This window comes from Oncorhynchus kisutch, linkage group LG6, assembly GCF_002021735.2.
Source record: "Oncorhynchus kisutch isolate 150728-3 linkage group LG6, Okis_V2, whole genome shotgun sequence".
Taxonomy (NCBI): domain Eukaryota; kingdom Metazoa; phylum Chordata; class Actinopteri; order Salmoniformes; family Salmonidae; genus Oncorhynchus; species Oncorhynchus kisutch.
In genome coordinates, this window is record NC_034179.2 from 57,259,922 (window position 1) to 57,286,382 (window position 26,461).

General features: G+C 41.8%; 1 protein-coding gene across 2 annotated transcripts in view; it reads left to right on the forward strand.

The window, feature by feature from the left end:
• The window catches only part of LOC109891854 (calcium/calmodulin-dependent protein kinase kinase 1), a 141,083-nt gene that overhangs the window by 104,976 nt on the left and 9,646 nt on the right, over positions 1 to 26,461 (forward strand). For both annotated transcript variants that reach the window (XM_031826997.1, XM_031826998.1), the window contains exons 13-15: positions 691 to 778; positions 3,891 to 4,019; positions 4,192 to 4,295. In XM_031826997.1, coding sequence (XP_031682857.1) covers positions 691 to 778; positions 3,891 to 4,019; positions 4,192 to 4,295 — 321 coding nt within the window. The remainder of the gene's footprint in view (positions 1 to 690; positions 779 to 3,890; positions 4,020 to 4,191; positions 4,296 to 26,461) is intronic.

The window sequence follows — 26,461 nt, forward strand, 5'->3', positions numbered from 1 at the left end:
GTCAGTAGTGGTTACCTGCAGACTGTAACACTCACTCCCAGTCTCCTCTCTCCTCTTCTCTCCTTCTCTCTCATTCACTCTATCCTCTTATCTCCTTCACTCTCTGAAAAAACACCCAATGCCAGACAAAAAGTAGCCTGGAGGCAAATTCTAATTCTCTGTGTCCGGTATAGGCGAGAAAGAAAGAAGAAGAGTGAGATAAAAACAGACGGGAGAGGGAGACAGAGGAGCACAGCGAAACAGAGAGAGCGAGAGTGTCAGCTGGAGTATGTGTGGGGAAGACATGTAATCTTGTCATCCCCAGCCTAATGAAATAGTCTCCCTGTCTGTGTAGGACATGTAATCTTGTCATCCCCAGCTTACTGAAATAGTCTCTGTGCATGCGTGCGTGCATCTGGTGTGGACCCTTAGCTGTTCTGTGTGGGAAGATAGCATGCTGTTCCCTAGTCCTCCTAACACAACAACATCACATTACATAACGGGCTCATCTCAATGCAAACACCTTAAAACAACACTGCCTGGGTTAGCTTAGCTACCACCACTGTCATTATTTGAGACGGATACTGTTGGAGGATTTTTACCTCTGTTCATTGTTTATGTGATCAATAACTGCTGTTAACAGAACTGTCGAACCCCCCCCCCCCCCCCCCGATCGCTGTGTATCTGACCTCTGTGTCTGTGTTCTTGTAGGCCAGAGATCAGTGAGGAGTTGAAGGCTCTTATCCTGAAAATGTTGGACAAAAACCCTGACACCAGGATCACCATACCTGAGATCAAGGTGAGGGGAGGAGGAACCAGTCCAGGGCTCCACCGTCATCCCCCTTACTTAGATGAATGGTACTGTAGGAGGTTACTTGCATAAGGTAGTTTCAATGGGACTCATTAACAGGCAGTGCTGAATGGGTCATGAACATGACTGAACGTGTTCTCCCAGTAGATTGCCAGATCAACAGCTGTCCTTAGTGTTAAAGATCACACACAAGTGCAAGTAAGCGAAGTCCCAAAACTAAAGGTGAAGGCTGAATCCTCTCTCCCTACGAGTTCTAACTTGTAATCTGATCTGTTGTCAGCGGATCATCTCTCTCCAGGGGCTATGTGTGGGTGTGGGTATGGCCTCCAGTTCCTCCATCTCCTCATCAGAAAAGAGCCACTGCTCGTCAGAGTTCCCATGTTGCCTCATCTGTGGAGGCGCCACGACCTCTTCCTGTTCTTCAGCAGTGTCCTCAGAGTCAGACCAGGCCTTTATTTTCTGTACCACTGGGTGCATGCGGGCCTCTCTCTCAATGTCGGCCCTCCACATCAGCTCCCTATATTAGAAGGCTTGAAGCTGGCAGAAGTACTCATAAAAGGACTGGATGTTGTGCTGGAGCATAGACATAAATGTGGATATGTACAGTTGAAGTCGAAAGTTAACATACGCTTAGGTTTGAGTCATTAAAACTCTTTTTTTCAACCCCTCCACAAATTTCTTGTTAACATACTATAAGTCGGCAAGTCGGTTAGGACATCTACTTTGTGCATGACACAAGTAATTTTTCCAACAATTGTTTACAGACAGATTATTTCACTTATAATTCACTGTAATCACATTTCCAGTGGGTCAGAAATTTACATACACTAAGTTGACTATGCCTTTAAACGGCTTGGAAAATCCCAGAAAATGATGTCATGGCTTTAGAAGCTTCTGATAGGCTAATTGACATCATTCGAGTCAATTGGAGGTGTACCTGTGGATGTATTTCAAAGCCTACCTTCAAACTCAGTGCATCTTTGCTTGACATCATGGTAAAATCAAAAGACCTCAGAAAAAACATTATAGACCTCCACAAGTCTGGTTCATCCTTGGGAGCAATTTCCAAACGCCTGAAGGTACCACGTTCATCTGTACAAACAATAGTACGCAAGTATAAACACCACGGGACCACGCAGCCATCATACCCCTCAGGAAGCAGATGCGTTCTGTCTCCTAGAAATGAACGTACTTTGGTGTTAAAAGTGCAAATCAATCCCAGAACAACAGCAAAGGACCTTGTGCAAAGGACGTAGTGAAGATGCTGGATGAAACAGGTACAAAAGTATCTATATCCACAGTAAAACAAGTCCTATATCGACATAACCTGAACGGCCGCTCAGCAAGGAAGAAGCCACTGCTCCAAAACCGCCATAAAAAAGCCAGACTACTGTTTGCAACTGCACATGGGGACAAAGATCATACTTTTTGGAGAAATGTCCTCTGGTCTGATGAAACAAAAATAGAACTGTTTAGCAATAATGACCATCGTTATGTTTGGAGGAAAAAGGTGGAGGTTTGCAAAAAATATGTTGTGGGGGTGCTTTGCTGCACGAGGGACTGATGCACTTCACAAAATAGATGGCATCATGAGGAAAGAAAAAATATGTGGATATATTCAAGCAACATCTCAAGACATCAGTCAGGATGTTAAAGCTTGGTCGCAAATGGGTCTTCCAAATGGACAATGACCCCAAGCATACTTCCAAAGTTGTGACAAAATGGCTTCTCAACAACAAAATCAAGGTATTGTGGTGGCCGTCACAAAGCTCTGACCTCAATCCCATAGAAAATGTGTGGGCAGAGCTGAAGAAGTGTGTGTGAGCAAGGAGGCCTACAAACCTGACTCAATTACACCAGCTCTGTCTGGAGGAATGGGCTAAAATTCACCCAACTTATTGTGGGAAGCTTGTGGAAGGCTACCCAAAACATTTGACCCAAGTTAAACAATTTAAAGGCATTGCTACCAAATACTAATTGAGTGTATGTAAACTTCTGACCCACTGGGAATTTGATGAAAAAAATAAAAGCTGAAATAAATCATTCTCTCTACTATTATTCTGACATTTCAAATTCTTAAAATAAAGGGGTGACCTAAGTGACCTAAGACGGAATTTTTACCAGGATTAAATGTCAATGGAATTGTGAAAAACTGAGTTTAAATGTATATGGCTAAGGTGTATGTAAACTTCCGACTTCAACTGTATGTGTTCAAGAATTCCTGGTACTACTCCATGTACAACTCTGGGAGACTGGGGGTGGCCCCCTCCACTGGTTACTGAATAGGGCAAGGGATATGTATATATTGGAAAAATGTATGATCTTTGATAGCAGAGAAAAGTCTAACATCTAGTCTTGGGGTTGTTGCCACCAAAACTGATATCCAAAGAAACATTGGCCCCTATCAACCAAACATTCTCAATTAAAACATCTACAAAATTTGCTATGCTTGATTATGATATCATCATATTCAAATGTTATTGTATTCCTTTGAATGCAAATTGCCATTGGTAATGAAATATAATGGAAGGAAGGAAGGAAGAAAAAGAAGGATGGAAAAGAAAGGCATGGACTGTTTCAAATCAAAATAGAATGGCTTAGCTGCTATCTTTGATTAGCTTACCATGAAATGCTTCAATTTACTCAAAGCCACTGACACACATAGAGGAAGCAAGAACTATCCAGACCTGACATCCTGGTGTCGTTCTCTCTCGCTGTCTCGCTCTCTCGCTCTCTCTCTCTCTCTCCTGACGGCATCCCTGACAGTAGACAGCCTTAGCCATTAGAAGACTGTTTACAGCATCAGGCATTTCTAGAGTCTGGCCAATAGATGATTTCGATAGTTATTCCCCCTCTCTCTGCTAGGCTTTCTGAGTGCTTTGTCTTTTTGCTTTTCTCTGTGTTTTTGTCCTGTTCCATCATTTCAGGAAGCCTTATTAGGTTGTCTTATCATCCACATCTCCAGTAATTATTTGACAAGGCTCTTACAGTAACTTTAGATTCTTCTGCATGGGCATATCTCTCATGGTAGGATTTGTCCAGTTGTGCCCAAGCACATACCATATCATTGTGACATTCTGGTTGTGTGTGTCTCCGTCAGTTGGACCCGTGGGTGACCCAGGATGGTTGTGATCCTCTGCCTCTAGAGGAGGACCACTGCAGTGTGGTGGAGGTCACTGAAGAGGAGGTGCAGAACTCTGTCAAGTTTGTCCCCAGCCTGTCCACCGTGGTAAGGAGTCTGAAGTGTGTGTATGTGTGTGTACGCATGCCTTTGTGTCTGCCTGCCTTCATGGACGTACAAACATGTGTTTGTGTGGTCATGGGTCTGTGTGTGCGTGTGCACGTCTGTGTGTGTATCATCTGATTCTAAGACCTGTGTGTGTTGTGTGTATGTGTTTCAGATCCTGGTGAAGGCCATGCTGCGCAAGAGATCCTTCAGTAACCCCTATGAGTGTCCCAGGAGTAGAGCGGAGAGGTCCATGTCTGCACCTAGCAACCTGCTCATGTGAGTAGTACAGCTCCAACACCCAAACTGCCAAGTTATCAGTCACCCACCAATAATATCTCTTCTATGACTTACACGCCCAATAACAGATATTACATGGAGCCTATTTTGTCGGCTGATATTAGGCTTTTACAGATGTACTGTATTTGTATTGGCGTAAGGATTGATCTAAGATGTGGAGAAAATGCTCGGAAAAAAGCTATTCTTTGTAGAATTTTACTTTTTTTTCGCATTTCATAATTTGTCCTGGAGTGGGTGCTCTTTACATGGCTATAAGCTTATCTTGCCTTGGCGCACTACAGCAAGACTGAATACTATCACCCAACACAACTACACTAGTAGGAGATGAGAGTGAACTACTGTGAACTAGCTGTTACTATTTCTATGTGGAGTCCTGAGTTGACAGACGCTTGCCAGCTCAATAAAGTGACAGCAATGCGCACTGGCCATACACTTAAGCAATAAGGCACCATGGGTGTTTGTGGTATATGGCTAAGGGCTGTTCTTAAGCATGACGCAACGCGGAGTGCCTGGATACAGCCCTTAGCCGTGGTATATTGGCCATATACCACAAACCCCCGAGGTGCCTTATTGCTATTATAAACTGGTTACCAACGTAATTAGAACAGTAAAAAATAAATGTTTTGCCATACCAGTGGTTTACGGTCTGATATACCACGGCTGTCAGCCAATCAGCATTCAGTACTCGAAGCACCCAGTTTATAATGTTACTTGAATTGTCACGGTAGGGTGTTGGGTGTCGTGACAATCAATGGATGCTATGCCCAAATGTAAAGCATGTATCGAGCTAATAACGTTTGACTCTGTGGTAACGTTAACATTACAGCCCTTTAGTATAGCCCTCGAAATCTGGTGTTATATTTGCTTTTTGCAAAGGGTATTCCCCAAGCTGTCACTAAATTGTTTTCAGAGACACAAAAAAAACACAGCAGGTTACAAAGTAGAGCTTCGTAGTTACGTTTTTGTGTATGGGTTGTCACTTGTCAGGGACTTCACTCATGCCGCCAAACTTACCCTAGTAAAACTGACTATCCTACTGATCCTCGATTTCGGCGATGTCATCTACAAAATAACTTCCAATACTCTACTCAGCAAATTGGATGCAGTCTATCACAGTGCCATCCGTTTTGTTACCAAAGCGCCTTATACTACCCACCATTGCGACCTGTATGCTCTAGTCGGCTGGCCCTCGCTACATATTCGCCAGACTCACTGGCTCCAGGTCATCTATAAGTCTATGCTAGGTAAAGCTCTGCCTTATCTTAGCTCACTGGTCACGATAACAACACCCACCCAAAGCACGCGCTCCAGCAGGTATATCTCACTGGTCATCCCAAAGCCAACACCTCCTTTGGCCATCTTTCCTTCCAGTTCTCTGCTGCCAGTGACTGAAACAAATTTCAAAAATCGCAGAAGCTGTAGACTTACATTTCCCTCACTAACTTTAAACATCAGCTATCTGAGCAGCTAACCGATCGCTGCAGCTGTACATAGTCCATCTGTAATTAGCCCACCCAATCTACCTACCTCATCCCCATATTGTTTTTATTTACTTTGCTGCTCTTGTGCACACCAGTATCACTACTTACACACCATCTGCTCATCATCATCTGCTCATCTATCACTCCAGTGTTAATCTGCTAAATTGTAATTACTTTGCTACTATGGCCTATTTATTGCCTTACCTCCTCATGCCATTTGCACACACTGCATATAGACTTGCTTTTTTTTCTATTGTGTTATTGACTGTACGCTTGTTTATTCCATGTATAACTCTGTGTTGTTGTTTCTGTTGCACTGCTTTGCTTTATCTTGGCCAGGTCGCAGTTGTAAATGAGAACTTGTTCTCAACTAGCTTACCTGGTTAAATAAAGGTGAAACAAAAAATTTAAAAAGTATCCAATTCACGTTTTTCCACCCCCATCTAGCCTGCTAACTAGGGTTAGTACCCTCTTGGGATCCTTGGGACGACCCTATGCGACCCTTGGGACCCTTGGGACGACCCAAAAATTGGTCCGATTCTTTTTGTTTTATCTAGCAGCACATGTTTGACACAGACACAAGGACACACATACTGCATACACTCACTCCTCCTATCCTCCTTATTGATCTTCTTATTACAATTATTCATATTGTTATCATTATAATAACAAGTCATGTCATTATCATTAGTAGGCTTAGTAGACTAGTAGCCTTGTATCGAGCTGTAGGCCTAAGAGAATGCATTTTACAGTAGCCTAGGTATAGCTATACCTAAAACGTCCATTAATACATTTCAAGTTCCTAAAAATAGAAATCAACTCAGCAAGTCTATTGTCCTGCTTATAGCCCATCAAGGGTGAATGGCTTGTTTTGTATTGCAACAATAGCTTGCCGAACGATTTACACCTGGCCCACAGATGAGGCATTGCCAGCTGTGAATTCTACTGGACACTACAGACAACCAAAGTGAATGTGACTGTACAGCAAATACTGCAATGGTAAAACTATCATTTTTGCCTGACATGATAACTTTGCCTCCTCTTAATTATTGCCTTAAATGTTGGCATGCATAACATTATTTAACCAATTCTGATATTTTGATATTCTGAATCATACAGTATTATGGAAGTGGAACACACTCGTCACTCTCTTTCAACAACTCTAAATCACTTTTGCATGCGCTCCAAAGGGTTAACTTGAAATAAAAATATATAGATTAATGAAATAGTCGAAAGGAACATTTGATAATTTATTAGCCTAGTGGTTCTAAGTTTTCAGGCATACCATGTGAATTAGGCCTCATGTAAAATCATTGTAAAAAGCACAAAAGCCACTGTTGCATGTAGGTCTAGATTATTCATGGGTTGATTATATAGAAATCTCTAAACATTATTTGAACAACGCCAAAGCAAATGCCTCTCTATGGCACAGGAACCACTGACTCGCTGCCCTTTTCTATAATCAAGACACCTGCTGGTAACTCTTAACTTGAACAGCTCATGAAGTCTCCTAAGTATCTGTCAACTAGGTGGAACTCTTATGACTAAAGAGGCTTCATGCATAGCTTCATGAGTAGAAAGTTATGGTATTAAGACTAAACAGGGTGGGCACTTTGGCCTACAGCTCGCTGTTTGTTATACAAGGCTACTACTATAATGAAAATGACATGACTTATTATAATAAGGGTATAGGAGTAACAGCTGTGGTTTTTTAAAAATGTATCTATTATTTTACCAGGTAAGTTGACTGAGAACACGTTCTCATTCACAGCAACGACCTGGGGAATAGTTACAGGGGAGAGGAGGGGGAATGAGCCAATTGTAAACTGGGGATTATTAGGTGACCGTGATGGTTTAAGGGCCAGATTGGGAATTTAGCCAGGACACTGGGGTTAACACCCCTACTCTTACAACAAGTGCCATGGGATCTTTAATGACCTCAGAGAGTCAGGACACCCGTTTAACATCCCATCTGAAAGACAGCACCCTACACAGGACAGTGTCCCCAATCACTGCCCTGGGGCATTGGGATATTTTTAGACCAGAGGAAAGAATGCCTCCTACTGGCCCTCCAACAAGTCTCCCATCCAGGGACTGACCAGGAGCAACCCTGCTTAGCTTCAGAAGCAAGCCAGCAGTGGTATGCAGGGTGGTTTGCTGCCGGTGTGCACAATATGTGTTAACGACAGGTGCTGTTAGATTACAATATCATTTTTCTGCCTGCTTGGAACAGCGTAAACAACACAAAATACATTCTAAGTAATACCAGAAAGTCTGTTCTAACATTTTTTTTAAAGCCTTTATTACAGCATAGCAAAAGATAAAAAACTGCCAGATATTTGGTGCTCACAGAATCAGTAGGCTATTAAACAAACACTCAAACAGGGAACAGAAGCAGGATCTGTCTTGTTTCTGACGATATATATGGTTATGATTTATAAAGCCAGGCACCTTTTAACAGTTAGGCTTTTGATTATAGACCTATTTAAATTTGGGTTTCCTCTCCTCAATTTTCTTAGACAGTTAAGGCAAGGGATGTTTCTCCGCTGCTGCCTCTACCGCGTTGTTCTCAACACCAAAATGCTGGTTGACTTCGGTACTATGCACATAGCAACATATAGGGAAAAGCGGCAATTCAATGCTGCACTGAAGATTGTTTCAGAACCGCAGACAGCTGTATGACTCACTCATTCGTGGCTTTCATTCATAATAAGTTATACTATAATGCAGGGTTAAAGACACATTCTTTCTGATCGTCTGTAGCATACACAGTCTCTCTCTCTCGCTACAGCTCATTTCATTTGAATTATTATGTGGATTATAAGATTGACATATTTGTAGGGGTTGATGCATTTTTCATTAGGACAAATCAGGTCTGTGATATTGAGTTAGAAATGTAAAACTTTAGTCATTTAGCAGACACTCTTATCCAGAACGATTTCCATGCATTTCCATACTTTTTCGTACTGGTCCCCCATAAGAATCAAACCTACAACTGTGGAGTTGCAAGTGCCATGCTTTACCAACTGAGCCAAATGGGACTTAAGCCTCGAATACCTTGTAAGTTTGCCCTTTTTGTCCGTTAGGCTACACTTTACAATATGACTCAACTCTGACTGACTGCAACATCTATCGGTAATCTAAACTGTGGCACAAATTGGGGGATTTTTCACACCTATCCGAGCTGTTAGACTATCCTTTTGTAAATTAATGGAGGTGTTTGTTTCTTTACGATTTTTGAAAAAGGATACTTGTGCCCTACAGCCCATTACATAAACAAAGAGTGGGTGCTCGTGGAGAGGGTGGGATTCACCATGGAGTAGGACAGTTCCCAGGTCAAAACTGTAGATAACATAAGGCCAGCTGTTGTGAAAGAATACTTGTGGATCTTGTTGTTCCGCTATCGCTTCACACTCGACTTGGAGGCAAGCAAACAGCCTACTCTTCACCTGGTTGTTGTCTGGCTCCAAAGGATTAAATGTCACCAACAGAGGGATGTGTTGTTTCAGAGAGAAGCCATCTGCATGGTGGATGATATCCTTTTCCTGCACAGCAATCTGAAGAAATCAGAGTGATTGAATGGACTGTTTTTGAAGTTATTGTTTTAATAGCTAATATTAGAAGGGTCTTTCAAAGTGATTTGAGTTGTCAATGTACTGCATTGTCACGTTAGTCGTATAGAGGAGGCCAAGGCGCAGCGTGATATGAATACATTCTTCTTTAATGAAATAAAGAACACTGACCTGACCAAAAGAATACATAAAACATAGAAAACTAAGGTCAGGGCGTGACATGCATTGCATTGTGAAAAGAAAAATATATTGTTAATTATTCATGGCATGGTTTCTTTTTTAGCTAAATGTTGAATAGACATGCATACAAATTAATTCATGCAAATTAATTCATGCAGGAAAAGGGGAATAATAGCCTACTATTAGGCTAAATAAATTGATGTTAGTCCGTTGAGTAACGGATCGGCTCTCAGAACTCATAAGAGGCGGATTCTTTCTTCAATATAATCATTCATTCAGAAGGTTAAAGCCATAGATCTTAGGCCCACAGTAAAGGAAATTATATTACCAGGTTCATTTTTCATCAAGTTATAATAATCCATGCCTTCTGGGAATGTTATAAAGTCCAAAAGTTATGGGTAGAGATAGAAAGAGTTTACTTTTGATCTGTCGGCATATTTAAAGACATACCATTTGAGGTGCAGGTTTGATGCTACTTTTCTTGTCAATCATCTTGAAAAAATGTACGAAATCAAACAATCCTCCGTTAACACAATGGGAAGGTAAAATGCTTTATTATCTACATGTTGAAAGTACGTGGGTGACAAAGAGAAACAAAATGGTGTAGTTTAAGGCCATGTGGTGGAGAGTGATGCTGCGCATGTGGGTCTGAGCAGGTGTGATGTAGTGGATGTTTGTGTGATGTTGTCATTTCTATGTGTATGTTTTGTATTATAAAACAATATATATATCTTAATCTAACAATTCCCCAACATCTACCTAATACACACAAATCTAAAGGTATGGACTAAGAATATGTACATATAAATATATGGATGAGCGATGGCCGAGTAGCATAGGCAAGATGCAATAGATAGTATACGATACAGTATATAGATATGAGATGAGTAATGTAAGATATGTAAACATTGTTAAAGTGGCATTATTTAAAGTGACTAGTGAGTCTCTATGTAGGCAGCAGCCTCTCTGAGTTAGTGATTGCGGTTTAGCAGTCTGATGGCCTTGAGATAGAAGCTGTATTTCAGTCTCTCTGTCCCAGCTTTGATGCACTTGTACTGACCACACCTTCTGGATGGTAGCGGAGTGAACAGGCAGTGGCTTGGGTGGTTGTTGTCCTTGATGGTCTTTTTGGCCTTCCTGTGACATCGGGAGTATTGAGACCACGGTACGACAAGCCCAGACCCTGTTCCACAATCAGCCCGTTCTCGAGTGCTACAATGGGGACAATCCTCAAAATTAACTGGGCATCCAGGGGTTAATCGGACACGGGAGTTCCTGAGGCGGAAATTCTGGTGGCCCATGATTGAGGATGTGAGATCCTTTGTTGCAGCCTGTTCCACCTGTGCCCAAAGCAAGTCCTCACAACAGCTACCAGCTGGGTTTCTCCAACCTCTGCCCATCCCCAGCTGGCCCTGGTCCCATCTGTCCTTAGACTTTATCACAGGGTTTACCTCCATCCCAAGGGCTTACCACTATACTGGTGGTCATCGATCGGTTCTCCAAGGCAGCCCATTTCATCGCCTTACTTAAGTTGCCCTCAGGGAAAGATTACCCATGTCTTTCGACTACACGGACTTCCCCAGGACATTGTCTCAGATCGTGGGCCCCAGTTCGTTGCACGGTATTGGAAGGCTTTCTGTTCCCTGTTGAGGGTGTCGGTGAGTCTCTCCTCGGGGTTCCACACACCCTATATCAGATATTTATTTGTAGTATTGGCCAATAGCCATATATATTTTTTTCATTTTATGGCTTTTTTAACCATGACAGAGCATAAAACACACTTTAGGATCAGAACATTTCACTTAATGATAAACAACTCAGAAAAGTAAATTGAATGGTGAAAATGTTAATGGTGGAAAATAAATATATATATATTTTTTATTTATTGTACAGGACATTCCTTTATGGAGACCCTGAACTGATTTTTTTGGGACCCATTTGTTCGTCAAAAGCCATTTCTGGGCCAGAAAAATAAATACATTATACAGGTCCAATATAATTTGTACACATTTATTATTTGGAAGTTCATGTTGCAATATTGTGAACATTTTGGGACAATACCTATACTGTCTAATGGAAAAACTGTGCAGGCCAACCAGGAGCTGGAGAAGTTCCTCTGCTGTTTCGTCTCCACTCAGGCCAGTAGCTGGAGCAAGTTCCTCATCTGGGCAGAATATGCTCATAACACACTGCCGAACTGTCGCCGTTCAAGTGTGTGATCTTCCCTTGAAAGGTGGACTCGCTCCATGCTGCATAGGACCATTCGAGATCCTGAGTCGCATCAACCCGATCACCTATCATTTCCAGCTTCCCAGGTCTGAGGGTCTGTCCATCCTTCCATGTCTCCCGTCTCAAGATGGTAAGGACCAGTCCCTTCTCTCCCTCCACACCTGCTGCTCCGCCCCCTCAAGCCCAGCCTAAACTGTCCGCCGTTTGTTGGAGGCTTGTCAAGTCCAAGGCACCCTGCAGTACCTGGTGGACTGGGAGGGCTACGGTCCCGAGGAGTGGGAGTGGGTGCCTGCCCGGGTCATCCTGGATCCGGGAATTGTTAGGGACTTTAAGCAACTATGTGGTGGTCGCCCTGGCTCAGCGGCTGGAGCGATCCTAGAAGGGAGGGTACTGTCATGGTTCTACCTGTCACCAGAGGGTGGCAGAGAATGTCCTATAGACAATAATGACAGTCTGGTGTGTCCTATTACTCATTAATATTTCCCTGTTAAAAGAGGTTTGTTTTCTGGTTTCCTTTGCAGAAGGTTGAATTGTTTACCGTGTGCATTTGTTTCCTGAGTGAGTTTTCAAGACTTAGTGTTTGTTGTTTTTTTCCAGTGTATTGTGATCCTGCAGCTACTGTTTATCAGTAAAGTATTTATGTTTATCCTTAACCACTGATTCCTCATCCGGTCTCTTCTCTGCACCTGGGTCCAACCTCACCACGTTACACTGTCTTTCTCTCTGTTCTCTAATCTAATCCTCCCCCTCTCTGGCAGTGAATAAGAGAAAGACATAATGGTTTGGAACTGTCCCGGTTTTACCTCAGATGTCCCTGACCTGTGATGTTTTTGTTATTTTGTATGCATTTACTATCCCTTTGGAATAGTAAACCTTGAGAATACATTATATTTATTGGCTATACTAGACCTATACTGGACCTGTCATTAATTAAACAATTTCTCCTAAACATGTAACTTCACTGGGTAAGATAAGGATAGTGAGAAAGTTGGAGACACATGTGACACAAAATCTGTATTTGACACAACAAAGGGTGACCTGAACATTGGGTGACCTGAACATTGACTGGTTAGCAACTAGCGATTCCTCTCAAGAGAAAAATTCTAACTGTGACTAATGCCTGTAATTTGACCCAGATTATCACTCAACCAATTAGAGTGCATGTGTTGGATCTGTGATATCCACTTGTATTGATTATATCTTATTCTTCACTAATGCTGAAAAGCTTTGCTCCAAAGCACTATCAGTTACCTTTGGCTGTAGTGTCCATAACATTGTGGCAATAATAAGGAAAGCCAAAGGTTGGGCATGAAGTAATTTAATGTATAAGTGTTTTCTCAGAACTCAAAATGTTTTCTCAGGACTCTTTTGTTGAATATGTAAAAAATGTATGTTGTGTATGAGGAAGTTAATCCAGATGCAGCACTGGAAATATTTGTAAAATTATTCATGCCAATTGTTGACAAGCATGCACCTGCTAAGAAATTAACTGTGAGAACTGTTAAAGCCCCCTCGATTGATGGTGAATTGAAAAATCGTATAATTTAAAGAAATTATTCAAGAGGTTGACATACTGTAAACTGATTGGTTGACATACTGAGAAATGTGACTAAATTGAACAAAAAGAAGAAGAAATTATATTACTATCCCAAGATAAATGACATAAAAACCAATGGAAAAGGACTTTGGAGTACCTTAAATGATATCATGGACAGAAAACCCAATTCATCGCCATCGTTCATTGAAGTTGATGGGTCATCTATAACAAAACCTTTCCATATTGCCAATGATGGCACCGACAGACAGCTCTGCTTCTAGTTCCTAAGCAACAGAACGTTTTTTGTGTTATTACTTACAGCCAGAAAGAACATTTGACAACATCAGAGCAGCGGTAACTGACCAGCATTACGACCAGGAATACAACTTTCCCGAATTGGATCCGTTGTTCCTAACCCCCAGGACAATTAAACTTATCCCAGGTTGTGCCAAGACACCGTCGGCAGAGAAGAGGTATTCGGAGTGGACTTCGGAGTAGTCCGACTCAGGAGGTGTGCACATCATCCACCGCTTCTGACTATATTACTCACTAATGTTCAGTCCCTGGACAATAGAGTAGACGAGCTCAGGGCGAGGATCTCCTTCCAGAGAGACATCAGGGACTGTAACTTACTCTGTTTCACGGAATCATGGCTCTCCCCGGATATACTGCCCCCTCCATACAGCCAGCTGGGTTCTCAGTTGCATAGATAGGAATAAAAAACTCTCTGGGAAGAAGAAAGGCAGAGGTGTATGTTTCATGATTAAAAACTCATGGTGTGATTGTGGTAAAGTACAGGAATTCAAGTCCTTTTGTTCACCCGAACTAGAATACCTGACAATCAAATGCCGACCGCATTACTTCCCGAGAGAATTCTCTTCGGTCATCATCACAGCCGTGTATATTCCCCCTCAAGCCGATACCTCGATGGCTCTCAAGGAACTGCACTGCACTTTGTGCAAACTGGAAACCGCATATCCTGAGTAGGGCTGTGGCGGTCATGAAATTTTGTCAGCCAGTGATTGTCAAGCAAATAACAGCTGGTCTCACGGTAATTGACCATTAATTAACATAAACATGTTTAGCATCTCCTGGCTTCCACGCATAGCCTTCAAGCCACTGATGCAGACCTTTTAGAACATCTACTTTTTTTGAAAGTCTAATAAATCCATTTAATGTAGCCTACACCATCACAAGAAAGCAGTTATTTATTTTAGACAGGTCTAAAGAAACATGACATGAAGACAATGTTGTCAATTTCAGAACAGAATAGCATACTCCAAGTTGTCCTTATGTTAGGCCCTGATATGACTATGCTGTGGGCTACACTAGTTCATTTAGCAGACAGGATTTGCTTAGAATTCCGTGGCATTATTTTTTCTTCTTTTATAGTATGAAGAATACAATTGAATATAGCTTTAAAAAAAAGAAAGGATGTTTTCTCGAAACGATTTCAAAGGAAATCAAATCATATATATATTTATTTTTTTAAACATTTAAACAAGTACAAGTCTCTTGTCAACAGACAACACTTCTCGTAGAAAAACATTCTATTCTGTGTTGAGCGGTTAACAAATAACCAGTCCTCCTATATGCTTAATGTCACGTTCTGACCTTAATTATTTTGTTATGTCTATGTTTTAGGTTGGTCAGGGCGTGAGTTGGGGTGGGTTGTCTATGTTCGTTTTTCTATGTTGTGTTTTGCGTTTGGCCTGGTATGGTTCTCAATCAGAGGCAGGTGTCGTTAGTTGTCTCTGATTGAGAATCATACTTAGGTAGCCTGTTTTTTTCACTTGATTTGTGGGTAGTTGTTTTCTGTTTATTGTGTCTGCACCAGACAGAACTGTTTCGGTTTCATTTTTTCGTTTTCTTGTTGTTTTTAGTCATTAAGTGTTCCGTTCTATTAAATATCATGAACACTTACCACGCTACGTATTGGTCCGATCTCATACTCCTCATCAGAGGAAGACGAAGAGGACAGCCGTTACACTTAATTTAGATGTTGCTTGCAACTTTAGGCTTATTGTTTAGATGATGGGACTCTGAAAAAATGTGCTTGAAAGGAATCAGTCTTTCATTCACAATTTGAAAAGCACTTGATAATTTTCTCACGAGGCCTCAAATTTCCAAGAGGCATCCCCCTTGTGTGGCAGTAAGTGAGCGGTGCTCCGAAGCAGACTCTCTCAGAAATCTGTCAAGGATCCCTCTGGAACTTTCATTGCGCACACCTGGCCCCTAATTCCAACTGATTGTATTTGTATATATGCGCCCTTTGTTCACCATGGTGGGGTCGATTATTGTTACAATGTCCATTGGTGCGTGTGAGTACCTGTGCTGTGTGTTTTGGGCTTTCATGCCCTTGTGGATTGCGCAGATGATTCCGGGTCTCGTCCCGTATGTTAATCATTGTGCGTGTGTGTATGTATTCGAGGTACTCCTTGCTCTTTTGTCTGGGTCTCAACCCTGTGTTTTGTGTACGTGTTTGTTTGGTCTTCGTCCCCGTGCCTTTACACGGCATGCCGTAATTTGGGCTATAGTAAAAATATATATTACGCATTCCTGCACCTCTCTCCCGAATCTCTTCATACCAACGTGACCATATCTAAATTCTTATTAGCCAATTTCCCGTCAGGTGATCCTTCTCACAGGAATTTCAGCTAAGAAGTAGGCAAAGTGAATGAAGACGGATACATTGGAGACGCAACTGTGTGCGTTCCTCTTATCTAATTCCGAGGCGCCTATTGAAGATAGAACTGTCTACATTTAGCCTACTTTTCATCAGCCAACAAGATGAGTACAGCCTAACGAACAGCAAAGGCACTAGCATATGTCAATCTACTATCCCCCATAGTACAAAAGTCAACCTATTCTATTGGTTGTCCTTCTGTGCAATAAATAAATATTCCAAACATACTCTGGGACATTTGTGGGATGCAATAGATCCCAAATTAATACAACCATGAGGTGTGCAACTATGTTTTCAAAAACTAGCCAAATACATTTAAGCTCAGTTTTTTACTTGTTATCACTGCAATCCCGTTAACGGGATAATTGTCATCAACAACCGCCGAATAGCATAGCGCTACATTCAATGAATATTACTAAAAATATTTATATTCATGAAATCACAAGTGCAATATAGGAAGACACAGCTTAGCCTTTTGTTAATCCACCTGTCGTGTCAGATTTTGAAATTATGCTTTACAGCGAAAGCAATCCAAGCGTTTGTGTAATTTTATCGTCAAAACATTAGGTACACTTAGCATCAGGTAGCTTGGTCACGAAAATCAGAAAAGCAATCAAATGAATCGTTTACCTTTGATCTTCAGATGTTTTCACTTACGAGACTCCCAGTTACACAACAAATGTTCCTTTTGTTCCATAAAGATTATTTTTATATCCAAAATACCTCCGTTTGTTTGGCGCTTTATGTTCAGAAATCCACAGGAAAGAGCGGTCACGACAACGCAGACAAATTCCAAGTAGTTTCCATAATGTCCACAGAAACATGTCAAACGTTTTTTATAATCAATCCTCAGGTTGTTTTTAAAATATATAATCAATAATATATCAACCGCAAATGTCTTTATCATTAGGTGAGGGAAAAGCCATGGCTGTCCAAACTCAGTTGCGTGAGCAAAACTCATGTGACCACTTGACGTGATGTTATCGTTCTGGCAAATTTTCCTGAAACTATGTCTGAAGACTGTTGAGACCTTGAGGAAGCGATAGGAAAAGGAATCTGGTTGATATCCCTTTAAATGGAGCAAAGGGAGGCTATGGAACATGGAGTTTTCAAAATAGAAGCCACTTCCTGTTTTGATTTTCCTCAGTATTTTGCCTGCAATATCAGTTCTGTTATACTCACAGACAATATTTTGACCGTTTTGGAAACTTTAGTGTTTTCTATGCCATACTAATAATAATATGCATATATTAGCAACTGAGACTGAGGAGCTGGCCGTTTACAATGGGAACCTTTTCATCCAAGCTACTCAATACTGCCCCTGCAGCAATAAGAAGTTAACAAAAATACTTTAATATTTTTCGTACCTCATATACAACGTAGATGGAGACTTCGTACATGTTGTGTATATATATCTTTTCAAGTTATAGTATTTCCTTTATAACACTTTTAATGACATTACAAAATCAAAACCAATATGACATTAGTGTTCTATAGATCATCTCTGGCCATTCCCCACGTTCTCAAGTTATAAATATTGTTCCCGTATTCGCTTTTTGAATGTGTTAGAGTTTCAGCGGGAAAAAGTTTGTTGTGACTCCCCATCCCGCATGAGGGAGCGTAATCATTGACTGACACTAATTAGCATAACGCAACGGACATAAATATTCCTAGAAAATATTCCTATTCATGAAAATCACAAGTGAAATATATTGAGACACAGCTTAGCCTTTTGTTAATCACCCTGTCATCTCAGATTTTCAAAATATGCTTTACAGCCAAAGCTAGACAAGCATTTGTGTAAGTTTATCGATAGCCTAGCATAGCATTTTGTCCAGCTAGCAGCAGGTAACTTGGTCATGGAAATCAGAAAAGCAATCAAATTAAATAGTTTACCTTTGATGAGCTTCGGATGTTTTCACTCACGAGACTCCCAGTTAGACAATGTTCCTTTTTTCCCAAAATATTATTTTTGTAGGCGAAATAGCTCCGTTTGTTCTTCACGTTTGGCTGTGAAATCGCCCGGGGAAATGCAGTCACGAAAACGCCGAAAAATATTCAAAATTAGCTCCATAATATTGACAGAAACATGGCAAACTTTGTTTATAATCAATCCTCAAGGTGTTTTTCAAATATCTATTCGATAATATATCCACTGGGACAATTGGTTTTTCAGTAGGACTGATTGGAATAATGGCTACATCTGTATTTTACGCGAGAATCACACTGGGAGCCATCAGGTGACCAGTTGCGCAATGTAGCCGCTTACGGGTATTCTTCAACATAAATGCGTAAAACTACGTCACAATGCTGTAGACACCTTGGGGAATACGGAGAAAAAGTAATCTGGTTGATAGCCCATTCACTGCTCAATAGGGACGCATTGGAACGCAGCGCTTTCAAAACATGAGGCACTTCCGGATTGGACTTTTCTCAGGCTTTCGCCTGCAATATCAGTTCTGTTATACTCACAGACAATATTTTTACAGTTTTGGAAACTTTAGAATGTTTTCTATCTGAAGCTGTCAATTATATGCATATTCTAGCATATTGTCCTGACAAAATATCCCGTCTACTACGGGAACGTTATTTTTCCAAAAATGAAAATACTGCCCCCTAGTCACAAAAGGTTTTCACAAAGCACATTCCTTGGTGGGTTTTGGAGAAGGAGATCTCTCTGGATCTCCTCTCCTTTAATTTACGGCAGGATGTGAGCTGTCAAACCGGCCCAGTTCCCTCCTCTCCTCTTCTGTGTGTGATTGAAGGTCTGGTTACTGTCATCCATTGCCAACCTGACCTGACCCATTCCAATCCTCACAGGACAGTCATGACAATCCTTCACAAGTGATAGGCTAATATTGTCACCCATCAGACTATTCTCAATTTAATGTTGTCTTTACATATACTAAATAATATATGTGTGAAATTAGTTTTGAGTTGGAATGGACCATAATCATGCACCTGTCTCCGAACAGGGGCATGGGGAAAAAAGTAATGTCATCTATACAATTAAATAGCGAATGGAGGGCGCTTTTCCCATGGTTCATTTTCATGCCAGCCAGGTAGGATATACTCTTGTTGCAAAGCAATGTGATTGATATTAGGAAAGTTGCTAAATAAATATAGTAGGCCTAGCCTATAGAAAGCTGATGGGGATCCTCCTATTTTTAATAGAGGCCATCAAAACTCTGTTTTCTCACACAATTGCATAGACTATAGAAATGTAGCGCAACATGAGCTCATGGGCTCTCATTAAGTGTTTGATTAGATGTTCAATTACTGCCGGTGTGGCAACCTCTCTGGGACAAATCATTCAAATCCAGACTGAAACTCTCATTTAGTAAGTTCATCATTCTGTGATTCTAGCTAGGTGCTTGGCATGAGGTTTTTCAGTTTTAGAGAGAAAGCCAAAGAAACTCAACATATGTAACGTATCTGGAAAAAGGATTAACCTCCAAAATGGATATCTGGATCAAACAAAGTACATGACACCTGACAGAACTCTCTCAGTACAGAGTGCCAAATTCAAATAAATTACTATAAAAATCAAACTTTCATTAAATCACACATGCAAGATAGCAAATTAAAGCTACACTTGTTATGAATCCAGCCAACATGTCAGATTTCAAAAAGGCTTTTCAGTGAAAGCAAACTATGCTATTATCTGAGGATAGCACCTCCGTAAACAAAAGAGAGAAAGTATATTTCAACCCTGCAGGCACGACACAAAAGGCAGAAATAAAAATATAATTCATGCCTTACCTTTGACGAGCTTCTTTTGTTGGCACTCCAATATGTCCCATAAACATCACAAATGGTCCTTTTGTTCGATTAATTCCGTCGATATATATCCAAAATTTCCATTTATTTGGCGCGTTTGATCCAGAAAAACACAGATTCCAACTTGAGCAACGTGACTACAAAATATCTCAAAAGTTACCTGTAAACTTTGCCAAAACATTTCAAACTACTTTTGTAATACAACTTTAGGTATTTTGTTATGTAAATAATTGATAAAATTGAAGACGGGATGATCTGTGTTCAATACAGGAAGAAAACAAACTGAAGCATGCTTTCTGGTCACGCGCCTCTATCTAACAGTACACTTCAAGTGAATTTCTCATTTCTAAAGACTGTTGGCATCCAGTGGAAGCGATAGGAACTGCAAGAAGGTCCCTTAGAAATCTGGATTCCCAATGAAAACCCATTGAAAAGAGAGTGACCTCAAAAAAAAATCTGAATGGTTTGTCCTCGGGGTTTCGCCTGCTAAATAAGTTATGTTATACTCACAGACATTATTAAAACAGTTTTAGAAACTTCAGAGTGTTTTCTATCCAAATCTACTAATAATATGCATGTCTCATCTTCTGGGGATGAGTAGCAGGCAGTTGAATTTGGGCATGCATTTCATCCGGACGTGAAAATACTGCCCCCTGTCACCAAGAAGTTAACAGCCCTAAACCTGAGGCCATATTTATTGTCTCTGGGAACTTTAATAATGCAAATCTGATGAAACGCTGCTGAAGTTCTATCGACACATGTCCTGCAGTACTCGTGCAAAAACTCTCGACCATTGTTACGCTCCATTCTGAGATGGCTACATGGCCCTCCCCCATCCTCCCTTCAGGAAATCAGATCGCGACTCAATTCCGTGTTGCCTCTGAGAATAACATACACTGACACAATGACTTAGTTAATCAGCAAGTGTATAGGGGATGTTATTCCCACTGTGATGATTAAAACCTATCCAAACCAAAAACCGTAGATAGATGGCAGCATTTGCGCAAAACTGAAAGTGCGAACCACTGCATTTAACCACGTCAGGGTGACTGGGAATATGGCCAAATACTACAAACAGTCCAGTTATGCCCTCCGTAAGGCAATCAAACAGACAAAATGTCAGCTGCAATTGGAGTTGCAATCCAATGACTCAGAGATGAGACATATATGGTAGGGACTCCAGACAATCACGTATTGCAAAGGGAAAACCATCCACGTCGCGGACACGGACGTCTTGCTCCCGGACAAGCTAAACACCTTTTCTGCTTTAATGATAACATGTTATGGGTGTAAGATGGCACGCTGTATGCCATCTGTTGGTAAATGTTAATTACTGCAACACCAGTGTTCTTACCAGTGTGCTTGATATACCCGGATGTATTGCAGTGTGCTGAACAAGATTGATTGGTCACATCAATGTCTCTGTTTCGTTGTTTAACGTCCAAATATGGTGTCAGAAGTGGGAAAACTATTCATGAGCGAAATGTTCGAGTGTACAAAAAATGCGTCCATGAGTAAAATATAGCCGGAATTTACCTTAGCTACAGTGACTTTGCTAGTTAGTGTTATTAGTACCGGATAGACATGGCTGTGAACATTCCCCCTCCCACCGTTATGAAGCTCAGCGGAGATTAGAGCATGAACTGGGATATGTTCCGAGGTGATTGGGAGGACTATGCACTAGCCACGGGACTTCTGGAAAAGGATGATGTAGTGGCTGCCACTTTGAGGATTATAATGGGAGCTGAATACTAACATGTTTACAAACATAACCTGAACCTGACAGCAGCTCAGCAAGGTAGCACAACAGCTATTCTTGATGCTCTTGAACATTACTTTAAGCCAGCAAAGAATGTTATCAACGAGCATTAGATTTTTGGCTGTTACAAACAGGAGGGCGGGGAGTTCATTGACAGCTGTGTCACCAGGTTAAGGGAAAAGCAGCTACATGTGAATATGGTGTTTTAAGAGACAAACTGATCAGAGATAAGATAGTGCTCTGTATAGCTGATGAGGGCATGCTCAGACGTTTGCTGAGATAATTTGACCTGATACTGGGTTTGGCAGTGGAAACATGCCGTGCAGCACACAGATATACGGATAAGGTCCATGGAGCTAGAAAGGTAGCATATGTACAATGTCAATGCAACATTCAGTCAGCCAGTAAAGAAATTCCCCTTTGCCACAGATAATGCTAATGCTAATTCTACAGCCAACTCTGTAATAGACAGCCCCAATACGTGCAGATATTGTGGCATTTCTCATGGATGTGGAAAACAACCCTGCCCGGCCGATATATGTGAAAATGTGCAAATACTGTGGCATAGCTAATCACTTTGCAAGGGTCTACATGAAAAGCAAGAGAAAGGAGAGTAAAGTGCACTCCATTGAAACAAACACAAATCAAGGGAACAACAGCACTGAGAATGATTTCTATGCTAACGAGTGCAAAGGGGCAGTGAGTGCCCAAAAATATTTTGGTCACTCTACAATTTAACAATAAACCACAGCAATGTCAGCTAGATTCGAGGGTCACGTGTAAAGTTATGAGCCTTAAAAACAAAAGGAGGCTCGTGCCCAGAGACAAACTCACAGAGAGTAGCACCAAGCTGAAGCTGTATACAGGCCAGTTGATGGCCTCTTTAGGCCTGTTTTTTACAGTGTGTTGTGCGGGCCAGAAACACACCCTTAAGTTTGAAATAGTTGAGGCTAGGAAACAGAGCTGCTGGTGGGACTCAATGGCGTGGAACCCATAGCACATGACATCCTCGTAGTTGTCTGTGGAGACAGTGATGAGGAGGCAGAACTTGACCATGACTCCATGCTGCTGGCCCTGATAGACAGATGCAGACAGGTCAAGCTAAAGCTAAGCATAAAAAAGCTTCAGTTCAAAGTGCCAGAGGTTCACTTTCACGGGCACATCTTGTCCTGCACCAGATTGAAAGCGGATCCTGAGAAAGTGAAGGCTGTCTTGGACATGACCCCTCAATCTGACGTGAAGGCACTGCAGCGCTTCGTCAGATTCCTCACCTACCTGGCCAAGTTCCTGCTGTGGCTCTCGAAGGTGTGTGAGCCACAAAGGACGCTCATGGACAAGGACGCCATCTGGCATTGGCTCCCAAAACATGACGCAGTCGTGAGGAAAATAATGCAACTGGTCACCCAGACACCTGTACTGCGATACTACGATGTGTCAAAACCTGTCACGATTCAAAGTAACTCGGGTCAGCATGGACTGGGCTGTTGCCTCATGCAGGGGGGCCCGCCTCTAGAGCGCTCACTCCAACAGAGCAGAACTATGCCCAGATAGAGAAGGAGTGCCTCAGCATTGAGTTTGTAAGGCAATGCTTCTGCCACTACCTGTACGGGCACAACATCATTACCGCAGAGACAGATCAAGCCTGCAGAGCATGCTACTGCCTCTACAAAGCTACAACCTCAAGGTGGTGTATAAACCAGGGCCGAGATGTAGGTGAGTAACACGCTCAGCAAGGCTACTACATCAGGCACACACATGCGCCATGCATGACCAACACAGTTTGCAGCTTACAAACAGAGAAAGTGGATGTTGAACACGTCAACCAGGCTGACTACCCCAATGTTACAAATCAGACAGCACACAGACCGGGGCGAAAACCTCCAGGCATTGAGGTCTGTGATTCTGATGGGCTGGCCCAACTGCACAGAAGAACCTGTTCTAGCCATCAGAGAATATTGGCCAGTTAAAGAGGAGCTCAGTGTTTAAAATGGAGTGATATTCAAGGGTCAGATAGCTGTTCTTCCCCGGTCCCTGCACCATGAGATGTTGGTGCGCATGCACTCAAGTCACATTGGAGGTGAGGCCTGTTACAGAAAAGCATGTGACATGCTATATTGACCAGGAATGCAGAGTGAAATAAATGACAATGTCAGTAAATGCACCATCTGCATTGAATTGAGCAACAGAGGGTGGCAGGGTAGCCTAGTGGTTAGAGTGTTAGACTAGTAACCGAAAGGTTGCAAGTTCAAACCCCCGAGCTGACAAGGTACAAATCTGTCGTTCTGCCCCTGAACAGGCAGTTAACCCACTGTTCCTAGGCCATCATTGAAAATAAGAATTTGTTCTTAACTGACTTGCCTAGTTAACATCGAGCAATCCCGTATCCGGGAGTGTAATTATAGCCTCAAGCTCAATACCATAACGCAACGTTAACTATTCATGAAAATCGCAAATGAAATGAAATAAATATATTGGCTCACAAGCTTAGCCTTTTGTTAACAACACAAAATATGCTTTTCAACCATAGCTACACAAGCATTTGTGTAAGAGTATTGATAGCTAGCATAAGCATTAAGCCTAGCATTCAGCAGGCAAAATTTTCACAAAAACAAGAAAAGCATTCAAATACAATCATTTACGTTTGAAGAACTTCGGATGTTTTCAATGAGGAGACTCTCAGTTAGATAGCAAATGTTCCGTTTTTCCAAAAAGATTTATTTGTTTACGAGAAATCGCTCTGTTTTGTTCATCACGTTTGGCTAAGAAAAAAAAACGAAAATTCAGTCATTACAACGCTGAACTTTTTTCCAAATTAACTCCATAATATCGACAGAAACATGGCACACGTTGTTTAGAATCAATCCTCAAGGTGTTTTTCACATATCTATTCGATGATAAATCATTCGTGGCAGTTTGGTTTCTCCTCTGAACCAAATGGAAAATTGCACGCAGCTGGAGATTACGCAATAATTTCGACGGAGCCCAAGCGGGCACCTGGTAAATGTAGTCTCTTATGGTCAATCTTCCAATGATATGCCTACAAATACGTCACAATGCTGCAGACACCTTGGGGAAACGACAGAAAGTGTAGGCTCATTCCTGGCGCATTCACAGCCATATAAGGAGACATTGGAACACAGCGCCTTCAGAATCTGGGGCATTTCCTGTTTGAAATTTCATCTTGGTTTCGCCTGTAGCATCAGTTCTGTGGCACTCACAGATAATTTCTTTGCAGTTTTGGAAACGTCAGAGTGTTTTCTTTCCAAAGCTGTCAATTATATGCATAGTCAAGCATCTTTTCGTGACAAAATATCTTGTTTAAAACGGGAACGTTTTTTTATCCAAAAATTAAAAGAGTGCCCCCTATATCGAAGAAGTTAAATAAAGGTAATTTTTTTTTTAAAAAGCTACCGACGCGCTCCTGGCAGATAGTAAGTCTAGATCTCTTCCAGCACAGTGGCAAAGACTTTCTTCTGGTATCATTACTCAGACTTTTGGGAGATTGACTTCCTCCCCGACCTCTGAGCAGAGACGAAAATCAAACGTTGCAATGTGCAGTTTGCCCGCTATGGCCAGCCTTGTAGTGTAATCTCAGATAATGGACCCCAATTCTCCTGTTTTGAGTTCCGGAAATATTCTGCAGAATACGAATTTGAGCATGTCACCTCATCGCCATGTCACCCTGCCGACTCTGCCTTCCCAAAAGCCAATGGGAAGGCAGAGTCGGTAGTCAAAATTGCGAAGGCAAGGATGCCTGGAAAGCGGTCCTGCAGTGGCGCTGCAATACCCTCAACTGAAGGCATGAATAGCAGCCAGACCAGACCTAGCGCTTAAAAGCAGCTCTGCCAGTAGCCAACACTCTCCTCGAGCCCTGTGTGGTGACGTACATGCTGGAGAAGCTTTGTCACAGAGGACAGATATCCAAGTTCATCAATGACAAATCAGCAAATTACTTACCTGAGCTTATGGTAGGTGAAACGGTGCGGATGAAGCCACAAACAGGGGACCAGGCGGGCCTCTGGAGACTCGCATCCTGTGTGCATAAAGTTGCACCACGCTCCTACTTGGTCAAAGTGAATGGATCACTGTACCATCGTAATAGGGTTGACCTTCGGGTTGCTGAGCCAGCACCTACTCAGAACTCTGATGGTCATAGGGGTCGCATGACAAAGAATGGACACCCAGCAATTCATGGGCCTGACTCACTGGGCGAAGAGCCAAGGGATTACAGGGCAGTCGCTCCCTCGCCCATCAGGACTCCCATGTTCATCAGCACTCCCCTAAGATAGTCATGTGACACGCATGCCGTGATCCCACAGTCCTCACAGAAAAGCCCCTTGTCTTTTCACGCTGTGGGCGGCTGTCCCTGACACCTAAAATACTTCATCTGTAGGTTTCCTATTATGGACTGTTGACAGACAAAGATTTTTTTTTAAAGAAGTTAAAAAAAAATAAAAGTGAAGAGATTATCAAAATGTGTTTAAAAATAGTTTAACAAAACTGAACTGTTCATGTTGGATGTTATTACTAGGTTTGTTGTGATTGTGAATTGACAGCTCCTTTCCTATTTTATAAAATGAAATATGTTAAGTGTAAGTGTAAGATGGCACGTTGTTTACCATCTGTTGGTAAATGTTAATTACTGCAACAACAGTGTTTTTACCCGTGTGCTTGATATACCCAGATGTATTGGAATGTGCTGAACAACACTGGTTACTTGCATCAATGACTGTCTTGTCATTTAACTTCCAAACATAACACAGTGATACCCATACGGGCCGCTCCCAAGGACTGTGAACTCTCATTCTCCGTGGCCGGCGTGAGCAAGGCATTTAAGCGTGCTAACCCTCTCAAGGCTGCCGGCCCAGTTGTAATCCTAACCGTGTCCTCATAGCATGTGCACACCAGCTGGCTGGAATGT